The 18,097-nt window shown below is 46.2% G+C and overlaps 1 protein-coding gene across 2 annotated transcripts; it reads left to right on the top strand.

Moving 5' to 3' along the window:
• The first annotated feature begins 16 nt into the window (after positions 1 to 16).
• Positions 17 to 14,053, top strand: Lyar (Ly1 antibody reactive). 2 transcript variants are annotated; one of them, XM_040747017.1, is made up of 10 exons: positions 24 to 159; positions 2,120 to 2,215; positions 3,597 to 3,769; positions 4,533 to 4,647; positions 6,198 to 6,305; positions 6,394 to 6,477; positions 9,991 to 10,414; positions 10,683 to 10,769; positions 12,963 to 13,048; positions 13,745 to 14,053. In XM_040747017.1, the coding sequence occupies exons 3-10, from the start codon at positions 3,648 to 3,650 to the stop codon at positions 13,877 to 13,879; spliced, it is 1,161 nt and encodes a 386-aa protein (XP_040602951.1). In that variant the 5' UTR covers positions 24 to 159; positions 2,120 to 2,215; positions 3,597 to 3,647; the 3' UTR covers positions 13,880 to 14,053. The 2 variants fall into 2 exon arrangements, with proteins under 2 accessions (XP_005068885.1, XP_040602951.1); XM_005068828.4 differs by lacking the exon at positions 2,120 to 2,215 and having other exon boundaries at positions 17 to 159.
• The last annotated feature ends 4,044 nt before the right edge of the window (positions 14,054 to 18,097 follow it).

The raw sequence follows: 18,097 nt of genomic DNA on the forward strand, positions 1-18,097 counted from the left end.
GGGGCGTGGCCGCGACGCGCATGCTCATTGGCACGCGCCTGCCGGTCGTGGGTTCGGCGCGGGTGAGCTGGGAGAGCCGGTGGCGGCGCTGCGCTGGGTGCCTGCTGCTCCACGTGCTCCTGGCGGCCGGTTAAGACCGTTGGCGGAGTCTGCTGAGAGGTGAGAGCGGCGGCTTGGAGCCCGGGGCCTGAGGGAGGGAGATGGCGGCATGGTCGCCTTTGCGCTCACGGGCAAAGGCTGGAGTTCTCAACTGCGGGAGAAATTGCGACCCGGTCTTTAGTTAGAGAGGTCGTCGAGGCCGGCTAGATGGCATGGTTGGTTCCCCCACTGCACAGGGCTTCAGACCTGCTGCCTTTGGGGAGAAAGCTCTGGTCTGAGTCTCCAGAACTCGGTCCTGAGAAGTGCGTGCGGATCCCAATTCTCCAACTCAAGCTACTTAACCCGGTTGTGTTCGGATCCACGTCTGTCCAAAAGGAATACTAGAGAACCTAACGCGGGGTGTGTGAAGATTATAGGGGTAAAAAGCTTGGCATATAGTAGTCGCTCAGAGAATGTCAGGATTGCCGGGCGGTGGTGGCGCACGCCTTTAATCCCAGCTCGGGTAGCAGAGGCAGGCGGATCTCTGGGTTCGTGGCCAGTCTGGTCTACGAAGTTGAGTTCCAGAGCAGTTACATGGAGAAACCCTGTCTCGAAAAAGCAAAGAAGAAAAGAAAAAAATGTCAGGAATTTCCTGTAGCAACTACCTCCCAGGACAGAGAGGGTATGTGTGCCTGCAAGCCGAACTTCTGGCCATTCAGGGCCTAGGACAAGGGACTTGCTCAAATTGTGTCAGGCTCCTAGTGTCTACCATAGTGCCTAACACGTGTAGTTATTCAGGTGAGGTTGTGGTGGGGAGGCTCAAACTTCAAGGCAGGGGCATAGCTTGGATTCTTTGAGCTTCGATGGAAACAGGTACCCACTCATGACTTCCTCCCAGGTCTCAGGAGAGTAGAAAAATGTGCCTGTCTTCTCTTGCACTGCACCTGTGATTCTGGGTATTGTCCTGTGTCTACTATAGTGGGTTGAGTCCCTATTTCACAGATAGGGAGAGCTTGAAGTTTAAAGGGGCTTGCCCACTGGGTCTTGTGCTGGAGTTGCCAGCCTGGCCTTTAAGATGAGCTGTTTTTAGGGCAGATGTAGAAGTGTGTGTGCATAAGTAAAAAAGTATGCTAGGAATGGGGAGCTAGTCCAGTTTGTAAAGTGCTTGCTACACAAGCGTGGGGACCTGAATTCTCTTGCCCAGAACCCAGGTTAAAAAAAGCAAGATGTGGTGATGAATCCCTTCAACGCACTAGCAAGCTAGCCCAGTCTAATCAGCAAGCCCTCCCACTCCCAGTGAGAGACAAGGCAGGGGGCTGTTCTTTCAGAGGACCTGGGTTCAATTCCCAGCACCCAAAATCCAAGACATCCAACGCTTCTTATGACCTCTGTGAATACTAAACACATATATAAGAGAAGGTGGGTGACTCCTGCGATTGACCTCTGGCCTTGTTAGGTTCCCCTTGGTCATAGTGCTTATCACAGCAATGGAACCCACAGGACATTACTGGCTTCACTTAGTCCAGGGCTCTGTTTGTAGCTTGTATCCTTCACATTTGTGAAGCTGTGAAGCCTGTACTAAGACTTGGATCCTGCTGGCCAGTCAGTTGAGCCAGCTTTTGTGATTCTGAGCATTACTGTTCTTTGTAGTATGTGCTATACAGCTCATAACTGAAAGATATTTTCCCTACATGTGAATGTGTTTCACAGCCAAGGTGACCCTGGGCCTGGGTTGTCCTCCCTGGATCATGAATAAGCTCCTTATAAATCTTATCTCATTAGCCTAGCCGGTGGAAACACTGTTTCCCATTCATGTCACATAAACAGGGAGAAAAGCACTGTTCCAGACGGTGCTTCAGTTGTACATATGACCTGATTCCAAATTTCTCTGAGTTGGGGTTCACACTGGGCTCTGACCATAGGGACCTGTCATATATAGATGCTGTAAGCATGTTTTTTGGCACACCACTTCTGTCGCTTCCTGTATTTTATTTCCAGAGTCCTTCTTGGGCCTTTAATTCTGGTCTTTCCCAACCAACAGGCCTGTGGATCTCAAGGTTTGCTGAAGTTTGTCCTCTCCCCCCCTTGGCCAGAGACAGCAGTCATCGGTGGCGGAGTTCAAAAGCTCTAAGCCATGTTAAGTTGGAGGGGTGTTTTCTTTGTAATTCATTGTGGCAGTGCATTCTGAGTTTTTAGTGGCTCCTTTAGCTATCTGTGCTATCAGTGATTTTTGTCTTGTTCTTATATAAATGTGTAAGAATGTCCAGACTAAGTGTCCTGTGGTCGGCTCTTGTTCAGTTTCCTGACTTGGGTGCTGCTTTTGCTGCCTGGGTTTTTTTTTTTTTTAACCTCCATCTGCCTTGTGCATAGTGACAGTAAGCATCTCAGAAGCCAGGCTGTGGTAAGCATTAAACATGGCCCCGCTCCCTGAGCTCTGACTGACATGTCTCTACAAAAACCAGGCTAGGCAACAATATGTGCATGGCCTAGAGTGGTCCTATCTGCCTCATTTGGCCTTTGGTGCCAGGCAGTAGCTGTCCACATGCCTTCCCTTGCTTATCAGCTCTGTTCCAAGCTAAGGAGGGAGGCACAGGACATTGGGGTTGAGGACCTGTGATTTGTGTCTAGCGTATAAGATGAACCAGTGTCCAGCAGAGCACTACAAGGTAGGGGAACTTAGTACACCAGGATGGACATTTCCATTCAGGGCTCAATGGAAGAAAACAGTCCTGATCGTGCTTTGGCATGACCTCAGCAGCACTGCGGGGGTGGGGGGGTGGTTCTTACAGGAAGCAGAGAAGAAAAAGCAACTTTCGGTATTTGGACTGAGCAAAGCCCATTTTAGTAAGAACAGCACTGCTCTCTTAAAGCCCAGTGATTAAAAGGCTACGTAAGCATGGAAAGTTACTTTGGCAATTGTAGGAATCTGCTTACAGAGTAAAGTAGCATGCATGCAATGTGAACTGGCTGTGCTGGCTGTGTGTGTGTGTGCAGATGCCCTCCATGTTGGGGGCACATAAGGAGCTTGGCACATCTGGATTTGGGAATGATTATAATAGGTTCCTTTTCTTCCTGCCTGATGTACATAAGCCCTAACGGAGTGTGTTCATTTGTCCCTGCCCACTGAGGCCAAAGGGATGTCTTCATTTTAACATTTGTGATTCCATCATTGGGCACATAGGAATCATTTTTGTCTTCATTGGAGTTGTTCTTTAGCTTCTCCACTTGGTAAGCTCTGCTGTTGCCCCCTTGCTTTGTTGGTTTTGTAGTCTCAGTTACAATATGCACTGCACGCCTGCACTGTGGTGCTGGTTAACACTTTTTTGTACATTTTATATAGGGGGAGTTGCTTGAGATCATTAGTGAAAGCTTTATCTGTGCTGCTAATCTGCCAGGTTTAAAGCCTTTTACGCTCTCTTAGGCAAGTTTATGCCTCTGTGGCTTCTTTTACTGTGGAATTCATGTATTGGAAGGAGTTTCCACTTATTATAATATCTTTATCTTGTTTTGTTTTTTAGGGCAAGAGTTCAAATCTGTCTCAGGTAGACTATTTAGTCATTTAACCAAAAATGGTATTTTTTACATGCAATGCATGCGGTGAATCAGTGAAGAAAATACAGGTGGAAAAGCACGTGTCTGTCTGCAGAAATTGCGAGTGTCTTTCTTGCATTGACTGTGGGAAAGATTTCTGGTAAGTTTTGATATTTCCTGAAGATCCAGGTATAGAAGTCCAGAACCCCCCAATAAAAGTCCAGACCCCACAAAGCTTGGGAAAATAGAGGAGCAAACTGGGGACAGAGACTGAGAAAGAAACCTTAGTGTCTGTTGACTAAACTTGGTTTGACTCCTCAGGGAGTGCCTTTTCATTTTAAGGACTTGTTAAATTGAAGACCAAAGGGACACGATCCTGTTGGTTAGAGAATTTGGGGCTAGTAAGATGGCTCAGTGGATTTTAAAGCACTTGCCCTACAAGCTTGACCACCTAAGTTCCATTCCCGGGACCCAAGGCAGAAGAGAGAAATGACTCCTCCAGATTGCCCTCTGACCTCCATGTGTGCACTTAGTACACACAGTTTCTATAGTTTATAGTTCAGTGGCAGAGCTCTTGTCTGGTATGCATGAGGCCCTGGGTTCAGTTCCCAGCACTATCAAAAAATATGTTTTTAGAGAAAATTTGGTCATTCAGAACTCTGGCTGGCATTTTGCTTCCTTTATTATCCAATGCAAGGAAGTGAGCACTCAGAATAAGGGACTTGCTGGGCATTACTGGGGGGTACTTTGTTGTGGTTCTGTCAGATCCTGTTGCTCTGAAGAAATCAACAAAGAAGCAGAATAATTAGGCGGTTTCTGCAGTTGGCCAGGTATGGGAAATCACAGATAGTAAGCAGTGTGCTCTTTGAGAGCCATTAGCATGATGTTGTCAGCCCGGGGGTGAGACTTGGTTCCCTCTGCAGGGGTGATGACTACAAAAGCCACGTGAAGTGCATCAGTGAAAATCAGAAGTATGGAGGCAAAGACTATGAAGCCAAGACGCACAAAGGTGATGCAAAGCAGCAGGCGTGGATTCAGGTAAGGGTCTCTGTCCCACCTGTCACTCTCACACTTGGTGAGAAGTGCTGCCTGTGCAGACAAGTCCCAGAGACAGCATACTTTGGGGTGGAGCACAAGTATGAGGACATCTTGAGAAAGATGAATTTGTGGTTCGTTTCGTTTGTCTTTGGCTGATGTGTTTTATAAATTGTGCTCATAATATTCGTGGGTTCCTGCTAACTGTCTTTTGGCTGTAAAATGAAACTGAAGCGGGTACAGGTGTATTCCCTCTATGACGTGTGGTAGAGACCTTACAGTTTAAGCCATGTCAGTCTGCCACATCTGAGCAAAGTAAACAGTTTCACAGATGTAAGGAATTTTCGAGATAAATAAAATGAAAATATGTACAAAAGCGGTGAGCTCCAGTTTAAAAGAAGGGGAGATCACTGTACAGATAAGATAGCACCTTTGTAGAGGCTGCATATTCTTGAAAATCAAATTAGTTCCCCCATTGAGTGCCGGAGTGTGAGTGTTGACTTTCTGACAGTCCATAGTCCTGGCACGACTTTCATGACTTAGTGGTGGCTGCCCGGGTGAGAAGCTGCTGAAACTCTTCCGATGTGATAGTGCTGGCAGGGCGGCTCAGCTAGGATATGGGTGCTAGCCACCAAGTCTGAGAACCTGGGTTAGTCCTCAGTCAGGACTCAACTCTCCTACTAAACATAGCAGAGAAGTGATTGATTCAAGTTGGGTCTGACCTCCACGCAAACACCTTTCCCCACTGAGCCATCCTGCTGGCCCTTAATGTTGTCTATCTGGTGTCATGTGTAAGAAAGCATTACCAGATTAGATATCTTGAAGTTCTTTGATCCATTTGGGGCTATTTTTTATGTAACATGCGGTCCTATTTAATTTCCATGTGAGGATCCACTATTCCTAGCACCATTTGTTGAAAAGGAGTCCATTCTTCCATGGACTGGACTTGATATTCTTGTCAAAAACCCTTTGACCATATCCTCGGGGGCTTGTTCCTGCATTTTCCAGTGGTCTTTGTGGCAGTACCACACTCTTTGGATTATTGTAGCTTTATAGTAAGTTTCGAATTTAAAAACAAAAAACAAACTTTTCAAGATTGTTATTGTGGTTTTGAGTGCCTCAGGGTTCCGTGTGAATTATTCCACGTGTACAGCTGGGTTTTGCTATGGCTTTCAGGTTGACATCTTAATGTTGTATTGTTTACATTTGAATTGTTTTTGTTGGTGTATAAAAATGCAGCTTGCTTTTTAAGAATTGATTGTGTATTCTGCAGCTCTGCTGGATGAGTTGTTAATTCTAACTGGTTGCCCCCTCTAGAGCTTTCTACAAAGAAGACCGTATTCATCCAAATGCTGCTTGTGAATATTTGACCTGATTTTGTCCCTTCTGTAAGGAAGGCTTTGTCCAGGGCATCAGTGCTGTGTGGAATAGGAGAGTATTTGTCATTATGCATAGATGTGATTATAGAATCTTGGCTTTGAAGGTCAGAGCCCTTTGGCCAAGCCAGTATGTCAGTTGTTTATTTTCTTCTTCCTTTTTTTTTTTTTAACTAGAAAATCAATGAATTAATAAAGAAACCCAATGTCAGCCCTAAGGTTCGAGAACTTTTGCAGCAAATCAGTGCTTTTGACAATGTTCCCAGAAAAAAGGCAAAGTTCCAGGTATGGATTTAAATGACGTTCCCAAATTGAGGTGTTGCCCATCAGTAACCTGTCAGAGGGGACAATGGCTTTCTCTTTGTGTCTACAGAACTGGATGAGGAACAGCCTGAAAGTGCACAATGATGCTCTTCTGGAGGAGGTGTGGGACATCTTCTCTGAAGCGTCCAGCAGTGTGAGTTCACTCTGCTTTGTGTTCACAGTCTGACACACAGCTGGCAATAATGGGATGGGGTGCTGTGTGTGGTGGTTGAAATGACACTTGCAGAGAGCCTCTGTGCTCTCTCTGACGGGCAGGAGTAAGCTGGGAGCACCTGGTCGGTGTGCAGAGACGCCATTCAGCCTGCATGCTGCACAGTGGGACCAGTTTTTGTGAAATGATTGACACAGCAGTGGGGCTGGATGAATGGGAGTGACCCAGGATATCTGGTTGACCTGGTGCTGGACTCTACTGTGCTTTGTGTGTGTGTGTTTGATCATGGTCACATTACTTAGCCTTGTGTCCTCAGTGTCCTAATCTGTGCTACTATACACTTTTTATTTATTCCTTACTTATAGACCTCAAATATCTCAGGAGTGGCATGTTGTAGCTATACTGTGGGCATTTAGTGGGTGGTCAGTCAGCCTGAGACTGCTTCTACTACAGGGAGAGCATTTGAACCGTTAACCACCTATTGGTGAAAGTGATTGGTTAGAGAGCCCCCAGGTGTGAACCGTAGGAACAGGACTTGACTTGCTGTTCTTCATACAAGTTGTTGGTTCGATTGATTGTTGACAGTACATGCTGTTGGGAACTTTGTTCCGTGGTTTGAAAGCAGGAAAATGCTCTGACTAGTCTTGCTAATGTAAATCACTTGCTCACAAGCATGAGGCCCTGACTTTGGATTTCCAGTGTTCACATATAAGCTTGGCATGGCAGTGCTAGTCTAACCCAGCCATGAAGAGGTGGATCCGCAGGACTCGTTAGCCCACTGTCTAGCCTAAGTAAAAAGCTCCAGGTTCTGTGAGAGTGCCTGGCTCAAAACATAGGGTGGAAAGTGGCTAAAAAAGAGACCTGATGTTGACCTCTGACATCCACACATGAGCCAGTGTTCCTGTATATATGCACACACAAAAGGAAGTTAGTTTGAGCAGCAAAGTGAGATCAAAGGGAATCTCACCTTTATGGTATATCTTGTACTTGTCTCCACAATACAAAGATTAGACCATTGAAATCTTAAAACCATTTATCACTTAATTGACATGGATGTGACATGATTTTTAAAGGTTATTTCTACTATTTTCACAAAAAAAAAGTTCAAAGATTTGAAATTGCTTAGTTCATCTGCAGGGTCTTTTTTTCTAGTTCTTTGGAATTTATGAACTCATTAAAAATTGAAGAAAATGAGCAGTCAGCTCCCGCTGTGTTCTGACAGCTAAGCCATGGCTGGTTATAGCAGCTCCTATACCGCTGCCCAGTGACTCTCTAAAAGCAAAAGGGCCTCTGACTTGGTTTAGACATGACTTGGGCATATCCTCCTCTTGCTGCAGGCGTGGCAGGGGAGGGGGTTTCTATTTCTGGTGTTCATCATCCCCTAATGTCAGTTAGCGGGGTGCCATGAGTTCAGTCATCATCAGGTGATGTTCCTTCCGCAGTGGAGCTGAGTGTGGTGGAAACAGCAATGGATGAGGGTTACATATATATAAGTCTTGGTGCTGTAAAGAGCAGAAGGCAGTGGGCAGAGAGGAAAGGGGGTGTTCCACTGTGGAAGAGTTGGGCAGGACGTCACCCGGAGCTGGGAGTGGAGTAGAGAGAAGAACCGAGTCTCTTAAGAACTTGTGTGTGCCAGCCGGGCGTTGGTGGCGCACGCCTTTAATCCCAGCACTCGGGAGGCAGAGGCAGGCGGATCTCTGAGTTCGAGTCCAGCCTGGTCTACAGAGCGAGTTCCAGGACAGCCTCCAAAGCCACAGAGAAACCCTGTCTCGAAAAAAAAAAAAAAAACCAAAAAAATAAAAAAAGAGCTTGTGTGTGCCTTATCCCTCCCTCTGCTGGGTCTACAATTTACAGGTGGTTTAGTGTGCTGTTCTCATACATCTTGAGAGACCAGTCTGGCAGGAATATAGCAGGGAGGGGAGCTGTTTGCATGGAACCTATTGCCTTTTCTTACTAGAGAGAAAAGTCTGTTTGAGCCAGTGCATGCAGTGCCTTGAATTTCTGGGCTACACTGACCTCAGGCTGGGCTCTTCGTGAAGGAGGGGGGCTTGGCTGGCTCACACTTTGGAGGTTGGACGTCTACGATGAGGCGGTTCCATCTGTTTAGCTTCTGGCAGTCACAGGTAGTGCTGTGATGGGAGCATTTTGGGGAGTGGTGACATGGTTGGCAGGAAGCTAACAAGATTCAGGGTAGGTTTGGTCTTCACTCACTGAGGGCAGCATTCCTGATGACCTAACTCCCATAGGCCCCCTGTCTTGAGGTTCTGCCACTTCTGGTTCCGTCACATCGGAAGCCAATCTGATGTGTCTGCCCCTGCAAGAGGCCCCCAAGCCCTAGCAGACTTTACTTCCCATTCTTTGCACTGGCGGCCGCCTGTGACCATCCTGAGGATGGCCATCTCATCTCATTCTTTGCACTGGCAGCCGCCTGTGACCATCCTGAGGATGGCCATCTCATCTCATTCTTTGCACTGGCAGCCGCCTGTGACCATCCTGAGGATGGCCATCTCATCTGGAGAAGGATGGTGTATGTGACAATGCCTTTGTCTGTGCGCCATTTACATAACACTTACCAGCACTACACACACTTAACTGCACTACACACCGCACACCTTTCTTGTGTCTGCTGGACGTGGAGGTTACACATGTCCTGTTCTAAAGATGAAGCTGTAGCTCCTGGGTGCCTGCTAGCAATGGAACTGAACCTTGAGCCCAGCTCTGCAGGCACACAGCTCCCTGATGCTGTAGATTTTTGTTTTGTTTACTCTTTGCTCTTTGGGGCCCACCTCCCAGCTTTCATATAAACAAAGAGACTTATTATTATTTATAAATGCCTTGCCTTAAATTGGCTTGTTTCTAGTCAGCTCTTCTTAAATCATGCTGTCTACCCTTTGCCTTGGACTTTTACCTTTTTCTATTTCTGTATGTCTGTTCTTTCCTTCTTCCATGTCTGGCTGGGTGGGTGGGTGGGTGCCTGAATGGTTATCTCCTTGTATCCTCCTTTTCTCTCTCCTCTCTTCTCTCTTTCTCCTATTTATTCTCTCTTTCTGGCAGCCCCACCTATCCTTCTGCCTAGCTATTGACCATCCAGGTCTTTATTAGATCAATCAGGTGTTTTAAGCAGGTAAAGCAACACAGCTTCACAATTAAACAAATGTAACATAAAAGAATGCAACACATCTTTGCATCATTGAACAAATATTCCATAGCATAAACAAATGTAACACATCTTCAACTAATGTTCCACAATATGACACCCTGCATCTGACTGTTTTGTCCTCTTCTAGATAAAGGATGACAGTGAGCCAGAATTACAGACTGGCTTCATTTCACCCTTAATATGAAAACGGGTTCTAGAGTGGAATGTGAGCTTGGGGGCGCTTTACTTGTATTGCTAAATTTTAGCTGTTGGTGTCACAGTCATAAATAGTACAGTGTGGACAATAGGCCTGGCCAGATCAGATACTTAGATGATTCTTGTTTTTACTTCATAAGGAGCAAGATCAGCAGCCACCCAGCCACGTGGCCCAGCCACATGCAGAGATCTCTACTAAGGTCCCTTCTGCCAAAACAAATGGTGCCACAGAAGAACAAGTAGAGGCAAAGAAGAATAAAAGAGAAAGGAAGGAAGAACGACAGAAGAATAGGAAAAAAGAGAAGAAAGAGCTGAAATCAGGAAACCAACAGGAAAAGCAGAAGGTCCAGAAGACGAAGAAGCGCAAAAAGGACCAGGAGGCTGGACATGAGGCTGGTGGGGAGGAGAGCACCAAGGCCAACGGCCCACCAGAAAAGAAGAGGGCCCGGGCTGGGCAGGCCTCAGAAGAGGATGCAGACAGAAACGGGGCACCTGGAGAAGATGCTGATGAGGGGCAAACCAAGACAGGGCCAGGAAAACAGAAGCGACGAAAATACTCAGAAGGTGTGTGCTCAGCCCAAATACTGGGTTCTCAGTGGGGCTGTGACTTGGTGTACAGGGAAATGTGCTAGGCCTCACATTCTAGACCAGGTAGGGAGGAGGACACAGCTCTAGGGGTCCAGGTGACCTCACTGTCAGCTTTCTATTGCTCATCTCCAGCAAGCATGATATGGGAACCTGCAGAGGGAGTTGACGGGAGGGAGCTGGCATGCTGATGCCAAGCTGGGCTTTTGTGGTTGGAAGCAGCTAACCCTTTTTGCTTCTCTAACAGTTGAGTCTGATAATAAAAAGAAAAAGATGAAGTTGCCCGGACAACCTGAGGAAGGAGAGACCGAGGACCATGAGGTTCCAGCGAAAGGTACCACTGCCTGTGTTTATTCTATGTGTATAGGAAAAAGGCTTCTGGCGGATGTAGCAGGTACATCCTTGCAGGGTCATGCCCATCAGAGGCACAGCGAAGAATTTTAATGTGAACCCAGTATTCCAGGTCTATGGGTTGTTACCACAGTGCCTCCATCCTATCTTAAGGACAAGGAGGAGTCTGGGTTGAAAACATATAGAGATGTTGGCTATCATTTCATTGCTGTAACAAATATACCTGAGATGATCAAACTATAAAATCAATGATTTTGGCTCATAGATTTGGAGTCTGTAAAGGTCAAAAAGGGAAAAAGAAGAAACTCAGGTCTCACAGCCTCTTGAAGGTCAATTGTGGAGTGGCCCTAAGACTTACTAGTTTCCCACATTGTCGGTGGTTCCTATACTTCTCAGTGGCACCAAGCTGGGCCCCAGTCTTTGGGGGCACTCCAGACCCAAACCATAGCAGTGTATTGCCCTTTAGTTGGCAGTGAGCCCAGCGAGGTTTTCCAAGGCTTTTTCCCTTCCCACCATCCCCATCTGTCTTGTCTACTTCTCATCCTGTAGAGATGTCCTGAGGTCTAGATAGTTGTAGCTGTCCCCTCTCTGCCTCTGGGTCTGTGAAACCCCATGGCTACCTCCCACTGCCCTTAGGCTCTCCGTGTACGTACTGAGAGAATCCTCCTCTTAAATACCACCTCTCACTCAGAGCTTCTGCACTATGAAGCTGGAAGTTCTGTTGTGAAGTGGCAAATCCACTCTCTCCATGTAGACTCCTGCCTACTCCTGCCAGCAGAAATGAGCCAAGAAGGGAGTTAGAGCCGTTCGTGGAGGTTAATCAGATCTCTTGAAGCCTGTCTCTGACTTTGTAAACTGGGTTTAAGGATTAAATTGTTTGTTTTCTTATTGGTCTTTTGTCCCTTTTCTGGTTAGATTTGGGTTTTTTGTTTTCGATTATAATTTATAATTTTATATTTCATGTGTGTGTGTGTGTTATACATACATACTTGTTTTGTTTTTGAGACAGGGTTTCTGTGTAGCGCTTGCTGTCCTGGAACTCATTCTTTAGACCAGACTGGCCTTGAACTCACACAGATCTACCTGCCTCTGCCTCTGAGTGCTGGGATTAAAGGCGTGTGCCCTGCTACATTTCTCCCCTCCCCGCCACTGAGACTTGAACAGAATGGGACCTTACCTGTGCTAAGCTTTATCTGTGGCCTCTTTTATTATTTTGGGACAAAAGTATCCCTAAAGTTGTCCTGTCTGGCCTTGGATTTGTGATCCTCCTGCCTTAGCCTCCAAGTAGTTGGGATTAAAAAGGCCTGGGTCCACAGCCTACGTCCTGTTTGCCTAGCTTTCTCTCCAGACCTTTAGGTGGTGGGTGTTCCTGCTGCCAGGTAGAGGGGAAGGAAGTCCAGTTCCCTGTTCATTGTCACTGCCAAGGGGGGATTCCCTTTGTGACCTCTGCTGTCACCATAACCAGACAACTTCTTACTCATTACCCACCAACATGGACAAAAGTTTGTATTTCTTGTTCATTTTTGATGCTGTCCCTGTCTCTACACAGCCTTCGGAAAACAGAATTCTGCCCCAAACTTGACCTTGGCCATGAGTGGTTGGACATAGCTGTGGCACTAGCCGAGAGCTGTTGGTTGTACTGTCAGTGTTGGTGGTGGACCAGGCCTCCCCTTTCTTTGTTCTTTTGCTGAATCTGAGGTGTGGGCTAGGTTGACTTAAACCTGGTGCCTTCTCCACATGTAGACTAGGGAGCAGTGTGCCTGTCCTATGGCAGGCCCTGAGACACTGCCATCTGTCTCTCACCTCCTGAGGTTGTTTCAGTTTGCTGAGTCTGACATTCAGTTAGGCTGAACGGCTCAGCTGTGTCTTCTGTACCACAGGATGCCTGTGGATGCCCAACTAGGTGAACCTTTTGATCCTTTCTCCCTGGAGGGGGTCCCTACCATGATGCTTCTGAGGACCATCCCTCTTCACTAAGTACATTGCTCTCTGAAAGACACTTGGTCTCTGGAGGCTGCTGTTACTGGCCTAGTGAAGGACTTGGGCGTTGTTCATGGGAAAGTTATGTCATTTCCCAGGAAGCACACAACTGTAAAGACATTTTTTTCTTTTTTTCTTTGCCCTTTGGGTGACATGACAAAGCAAAAGGCCTTATTCATCATTCCTTGCATTGTAGGTAAATTCAACTGGAAGGGGACCATTAAAGCCGTTCTGAAACAAGCTCCAGATAATGAGATATCAATCAAAAAATTAAAGAAAAAGGTACATCTTGCAACAAAATAAGGCATGGAACAGCTGGGGAGGGGTTGTTTCTAAATGTGTATGTTTGTTGTTAACCTGAAACATTGAGACAGACAGACAGACATACTTCCAGAGTTGTTCACATGTGCTACTGGAACATCCCACAGCCAAAGTAGCTCTCTGACTCTGGGCCTGTCTAAACACTGAGTGCACTGCCTACAGTTGACTGTACTGGAAATGCCTAGAAGTGATTTTTCTAGGCACTTTGCTCTCTCTCACTGATGTAAATGGTTGCTGGTACTTTTTCCAAGAAGAGTGGTACTGGATCTATTTACTTGTGAGAGTGTGCATAAGTGTGGAGGTCAGAGGTCAGACAGCTTGTAGGAATGTTTTCTCCTTCCACCATTTGGGCCCTAGGGATTGAGCTAAGTCATCAGGTTTGTAAGGCAAGTCCATTCCGTTGAGCCATCTTGCCAGCCCCCCCCCCTGCCTTTTTTTAATTGTGTGGCTGTGTGTGACATGCAGTTTTATACACACATGGGCAGCTGCTGGGTCTTCACAAGTAGTATGTGCTTTGTGACCATCTTCTGGGTTTCATGTTGCTCACATCTGGACCTTTTTCGTGTACTTCATTCCCAAAAGAAGCCTAGACAGGTAGATTTGCCAAGCACATCTACAACAAGCCTCCACACCTGACATCTGTCTCTCTTTGTAAAGGTTATAGCTCAGTACCACGCAGTGACGAGTGACCATCACATGTCAGAGGAGGAGCTCCTGGCCATCTTCAACAAGAAAATTAGCAAGAACCCCACCTTTAAGGTGCTGAAGGACAGAGTCAAGCTTCTGAAGTGAAGGCACCATTGCTTCACACACTATTGACTGCTTCCCTCTACTGTTTGTAAAATGTGTAATGAATTAGAACAACCCGAATTTTTGCTTTCTGAAACTGTATTTTTAAGTTAAGGAAAAATATATTTTTGTTAAAACTTTTATGAAAAAAATAAAATATATTCTTGTCGAATTCTATACCAATAGTAAAAAAAAATTGTGTACTTTAAGAAAACACTGCAGGAAACTTTAGAATGTAGTGTGATGCCAAGTGAAGATGGATTTCCCCATTTGATGGGGTGGGGAGGTGTTGGCCAGTCACATTCCTCTGTTTGCCTCCAGCCAGAGTCGCTGCTTGATAGAGCTGCAGTGTGGATCCCTAAGTGGTGGTGACTGGGATTTTACGTGTGATGATCCTTGTTTAGCCATGGCTGACAGTCTATAGAGGAGGCATCTCTGACAGGTTAGGCCATGCAACCCCCTTGTCAGGAACACACAGACGTGTAGCCTGTGGGGGTGGCTGTAAGCATAAGGAAACCCATCTGTTTCTCCAGTGCTGGCACTGTGTATCCTGGTGAAGCCCTGGGCCACCACCTACAGGGAGCTGGCGTTTTGCCCACGAATCCCTTACACCTTCAGCAAGAATTGCCTCTTTGGTAGTGTCATTGTCCTTGGGGTGAGAGCAAGATGGAGACAGCACAGGTGCTGCAAGGACAATTATGTGTCCAAGGGAAACGGTAAAGCAGAGGGACAGCATAGGCTTGTGATTGGGGACATGCCACTGTGTAGGGATGAATTGTATGGCTCTGTGTCCTGGTTCGGTCCCTTACCAATAACTCTAGCTGGACGTCACCTCTCTTGTCTGGACAGTTTAGATGTAAAGGTCCCTTTAGGGTTGGAATGAATGTGCTAAATTACTTGCAAGACCTACAGCCCACTTGATGGCTATTTGACTATTCTTGGTAACTATTGAGCTAGGAGAATCCTTAGACATTCCAGAAAGCAAAGCATACCTAATGAGGGACAAAAACCCCATGACTGTTGAGGTCAGCCTGAGACACCCTAAGTTCCAATGTTGAGGGAGCAGTATTATACCTCAGTGTCCACATAAGATGGGTTTATGCAAAGCAGCTCTAGGGGAATCTCATAAATGCCCAGATGCTACAGTTTGAGAGTGCAATCTCATTCTATCAACTGTCCATTTCACGGTGGTGTCTTTAAGGCAGTGTGTCTAATGTGACAAAATTAAACCTGATGCTGTACTCCAGTGAACTTGTAGGCAAAACACCTATCCACCGGTCCAGAGGAGGTGGAACTCCACAGGAAAGAAGCAGCAGCAAGGTTGCTGATGTCCGTTCTGGCAGTTGGCATCATGGTGGGTGTCTCTGCTGGCCCTGCAGCCGATGGAGAAGGGCTGGCCACACAGTTTCCCTGGGGTCTGGCATTACAGCACATCATCCTGTGGTCCTTGCACAGAAGCTATCCCAATCGACTCTTACACATACCCATCCTTTCTGTCTGGGCTCAAGCCCTCATCCCAGTTCAATGTCAAGTCCAGTGCTGCCACCTGCTGTCTGTGCTCAGGCTTATCTTCAGGACCTGGTACTCCTGTGTCCCCTACCAAACCAAGATCTAGTTTGCGCACTGACTCAGCTTGATGCCTTACAGTTAGTTGTTTGTTCACTCATGTGTATGGGTGTTTTGCCTGAATGTAAATCTGTACCATGTGCACACCTGATTCCTGTGAAGGCTAGAAGGGGCCTTAGGATCCTCTAGAACTGGAACTAGAGATGGTTGTGAGCTGCCAAAATGTGTGGGTGCTGGGAATTAAGCCTGGTTCTCTGGAGGAGCAGCCAGTGCTTGCTTGTTTTTCCAAACAGGGTTTCTCTGTGTAGCCCTGGCTGTCATGGAACTTGCTGTGTAGACCAGGCTGGTCTCTTAACTCAGATTAGCTTGCCTCTGCCTCCCGCATGCTAGGAGCAGCAGTGCTCTTAACCCCTGAGCTTTCTCTCCAGTCTGCTTCATGATTTTTACCGATTCATGGAATCAGCCAACTGCATACTGGTAATTTTCCACGATGCCACTTAAGGATTTGAGGGCAGATTGTCTTTATCCACCTCAAGAGAGGAAGCTGTGTGATATTTTGTGCTATTTAATTCTGGGACTCTTCAGTATTGAGTACTTTGTGAACTCTGGTGAAATTGGGTCCAAAGGTGAGTGGGGACCACCAGGGGTCAAGCTCTTCGCCTCCATAGCAGGATGCAGGCTAGTGTAGAAGTCAGAATGTGAGTGGCAGACAGCAGAGGACATTTATATGAGGAAATCTGAGGATTTTAAAATGGCTTGCTTTTCTATAACAAGGTTGGTTGAAACTTCAGAAAGGCAGCTTTCCCAGAACCCTGTGCCTCACTTCATTTAAACTCACCCCTCAGGGTAGTGACTAGAACAAGTTAATGTCCATATGAATAGCAACTTTTCAGATTTATGTCAATACCTTTCTAATGCTCCTTCATTGTCTTGTAAGCATCTCCTTTTTCTTTCAAAACTAAAACTTGAGTTGACCTGGTCCCGAGTGCTTTCCTGTGATAATTTAATAAGCTTGGGATTGCCTCTGCCAAAATAGATGTTCAGGAACACATAATTTTTTTTCAAGGTATAAATGCTGATATATAGATTACGGACAAGATAGTACATGTTAACATAAATTGTTAAGACAATTTTTAAACATTTTTGGCACTGGGGGGTCAAAGCCAGGGCTGCCTTCTTACTATTTTTGTTTGTTTGTTTGTTTGTTTGTTTGTTTTTCGAGACAGGGTTTCTCTGTGGCTTTGGAGGCTGTCCTGGAACTCACTTGGTAGTCCAGGCTGGTCTCGAACTCACAGAGATCCGCCTGCCTCTGCCTCCCGAGTGCTGGGATGTATTCATACTGTGTGTTGAGTATTTTGAGGTGGTTGTAAGCTGCCCAATGTAGGTGCTGAGAATTTAACTCTGGTCCTCTGGAAGAGTATCCAGTGATCTTAACCAATGAGTCAGCTCTTCAGCCCTTATATATCTTTTCTTAAATGTACTTTATTGTCTTAATGTGAATGAGTATTTTTCCTACATATGTCTGTGCACCACCTGCGTGCAATGCCCATGGAGACCAGAAGAGGGCATCAGATTCCCCTGGAACTGGAATTACAGATAGATGATTGTGAACAGCCAGTGCTATTAACCACTGAGCCATCTCTCCATCCCCATCTTTCTAGTTTTTTTGGCTTTTCAAACAGGATTTCTCTGAGACTTTGAAGGCTGTCCTGGAACTAGCTCTTATAGGCCAGGCTGGTCTCGAACTCACAGAGATCTGCCTGCCTCTGCCTCCCGAGTGCTGGGATTAAAGGCATGCTCCACACCAGGCTTTTTTTTTTTTTAATGTGTATGTGTGTTGCACAAGAGTACTTGTGCTGCAGAGGCCAGAAGAGAGTGTCAGACCCTGGAGCAGAATCACAGGCAGTTGTGAGGCACTCAACATGGGTTCTGGAAACTGATTTCGGTTCCCTCAAAGAGCAATCTTTTTTTTTTTTTTTTTTTGGCTTTTATGAGACAGGGTTTCTCTGTATTATTTTAGAGGCTGTCAGTCCAGCCTAGCCTCCAACTCACAGAGATCCGCCTGCCTCTGCCTCCCAAGTGCTGGGATTAAAGGCGTGTGCCACCAATGCCTGGCTCGCAAGGGCAATCTTAAGGACTGAGCCACTGTGTGTGTGTGTGTGTGTGTGTGTGTGTGTGTGTGTGTGTGTGTGTGTGTGTGTTATGCAAACACTTTGACAGCTGAGTCAAAGAGAGTTCTAAGAGATCAGTATTGTATTCATTTCCATAGTGACAGTGATTGCTAGTGTATCGTGGTAAGTCCACCCTCCTCACTATTATCCTTTGTCTCCATGATGAACATGGACTCTGGTACAGATAATTACATGTTGTTGACTTCTACCGGCACATAGCCATGACAATGGCAGAACCCATTGTAGGGCGTTGGCTTGCAGAAGGAAACTGGAAAGGAATTACTGCCTTCCTTAAGAGGAAAGGCATGTTCTGAGTGTCCACTATTGCTGGTTACCAGCAGACCTGAAACTTCAGCCTTTATCCCTTCTTCCAATTTGCTTTCCAGAAATGGCTGGAATAAGCCTTCAGAAATGCTTGTTGCACCAAGGAGATCATGTTATACTTTCCACTCACTAGAAAGAATAGAAAGTGTTATTTTGTAGT

This window comes from Mesocricetus auratus, unplaced genomic scaffold (genome assembly GCF_017639785.1).
Source record: "Mesocricetus auratus isolate SY011 unplaced genomic scaffold, BCM_Maur_2.0 Super-Scaffold_100006, whole genome shotgun sequence".
NCBI lineage: Eukaryota > Metazoa > Chordata > Mammalia > Rodentia > Cricetidae > Mesocricetus > Mesocricetus auratus.

Coding starts and splice junctions, on each gene's coding strand:
- Lyar (XM_005068828.4), top strand. CDS start 3,648: ATGGTATTTTTTACATGCAATGCATGCGGTGAATCAGTGAAGAAAATA. Junction 4,648..6,197: donor AGCAGCAGGCGTGGATTCAG/GTAAGGGTCTCT, acceptor TTTTTTAACTAG/AAAATCAATGAATTAATAAA. Junction 6,478..9,990: donor TCTCTGAAGCGTCCAGCAGT/GTGAGTTCACTC, acceptor TTACTTCATAAG/GAGCAAGATCAGCAGCCACC.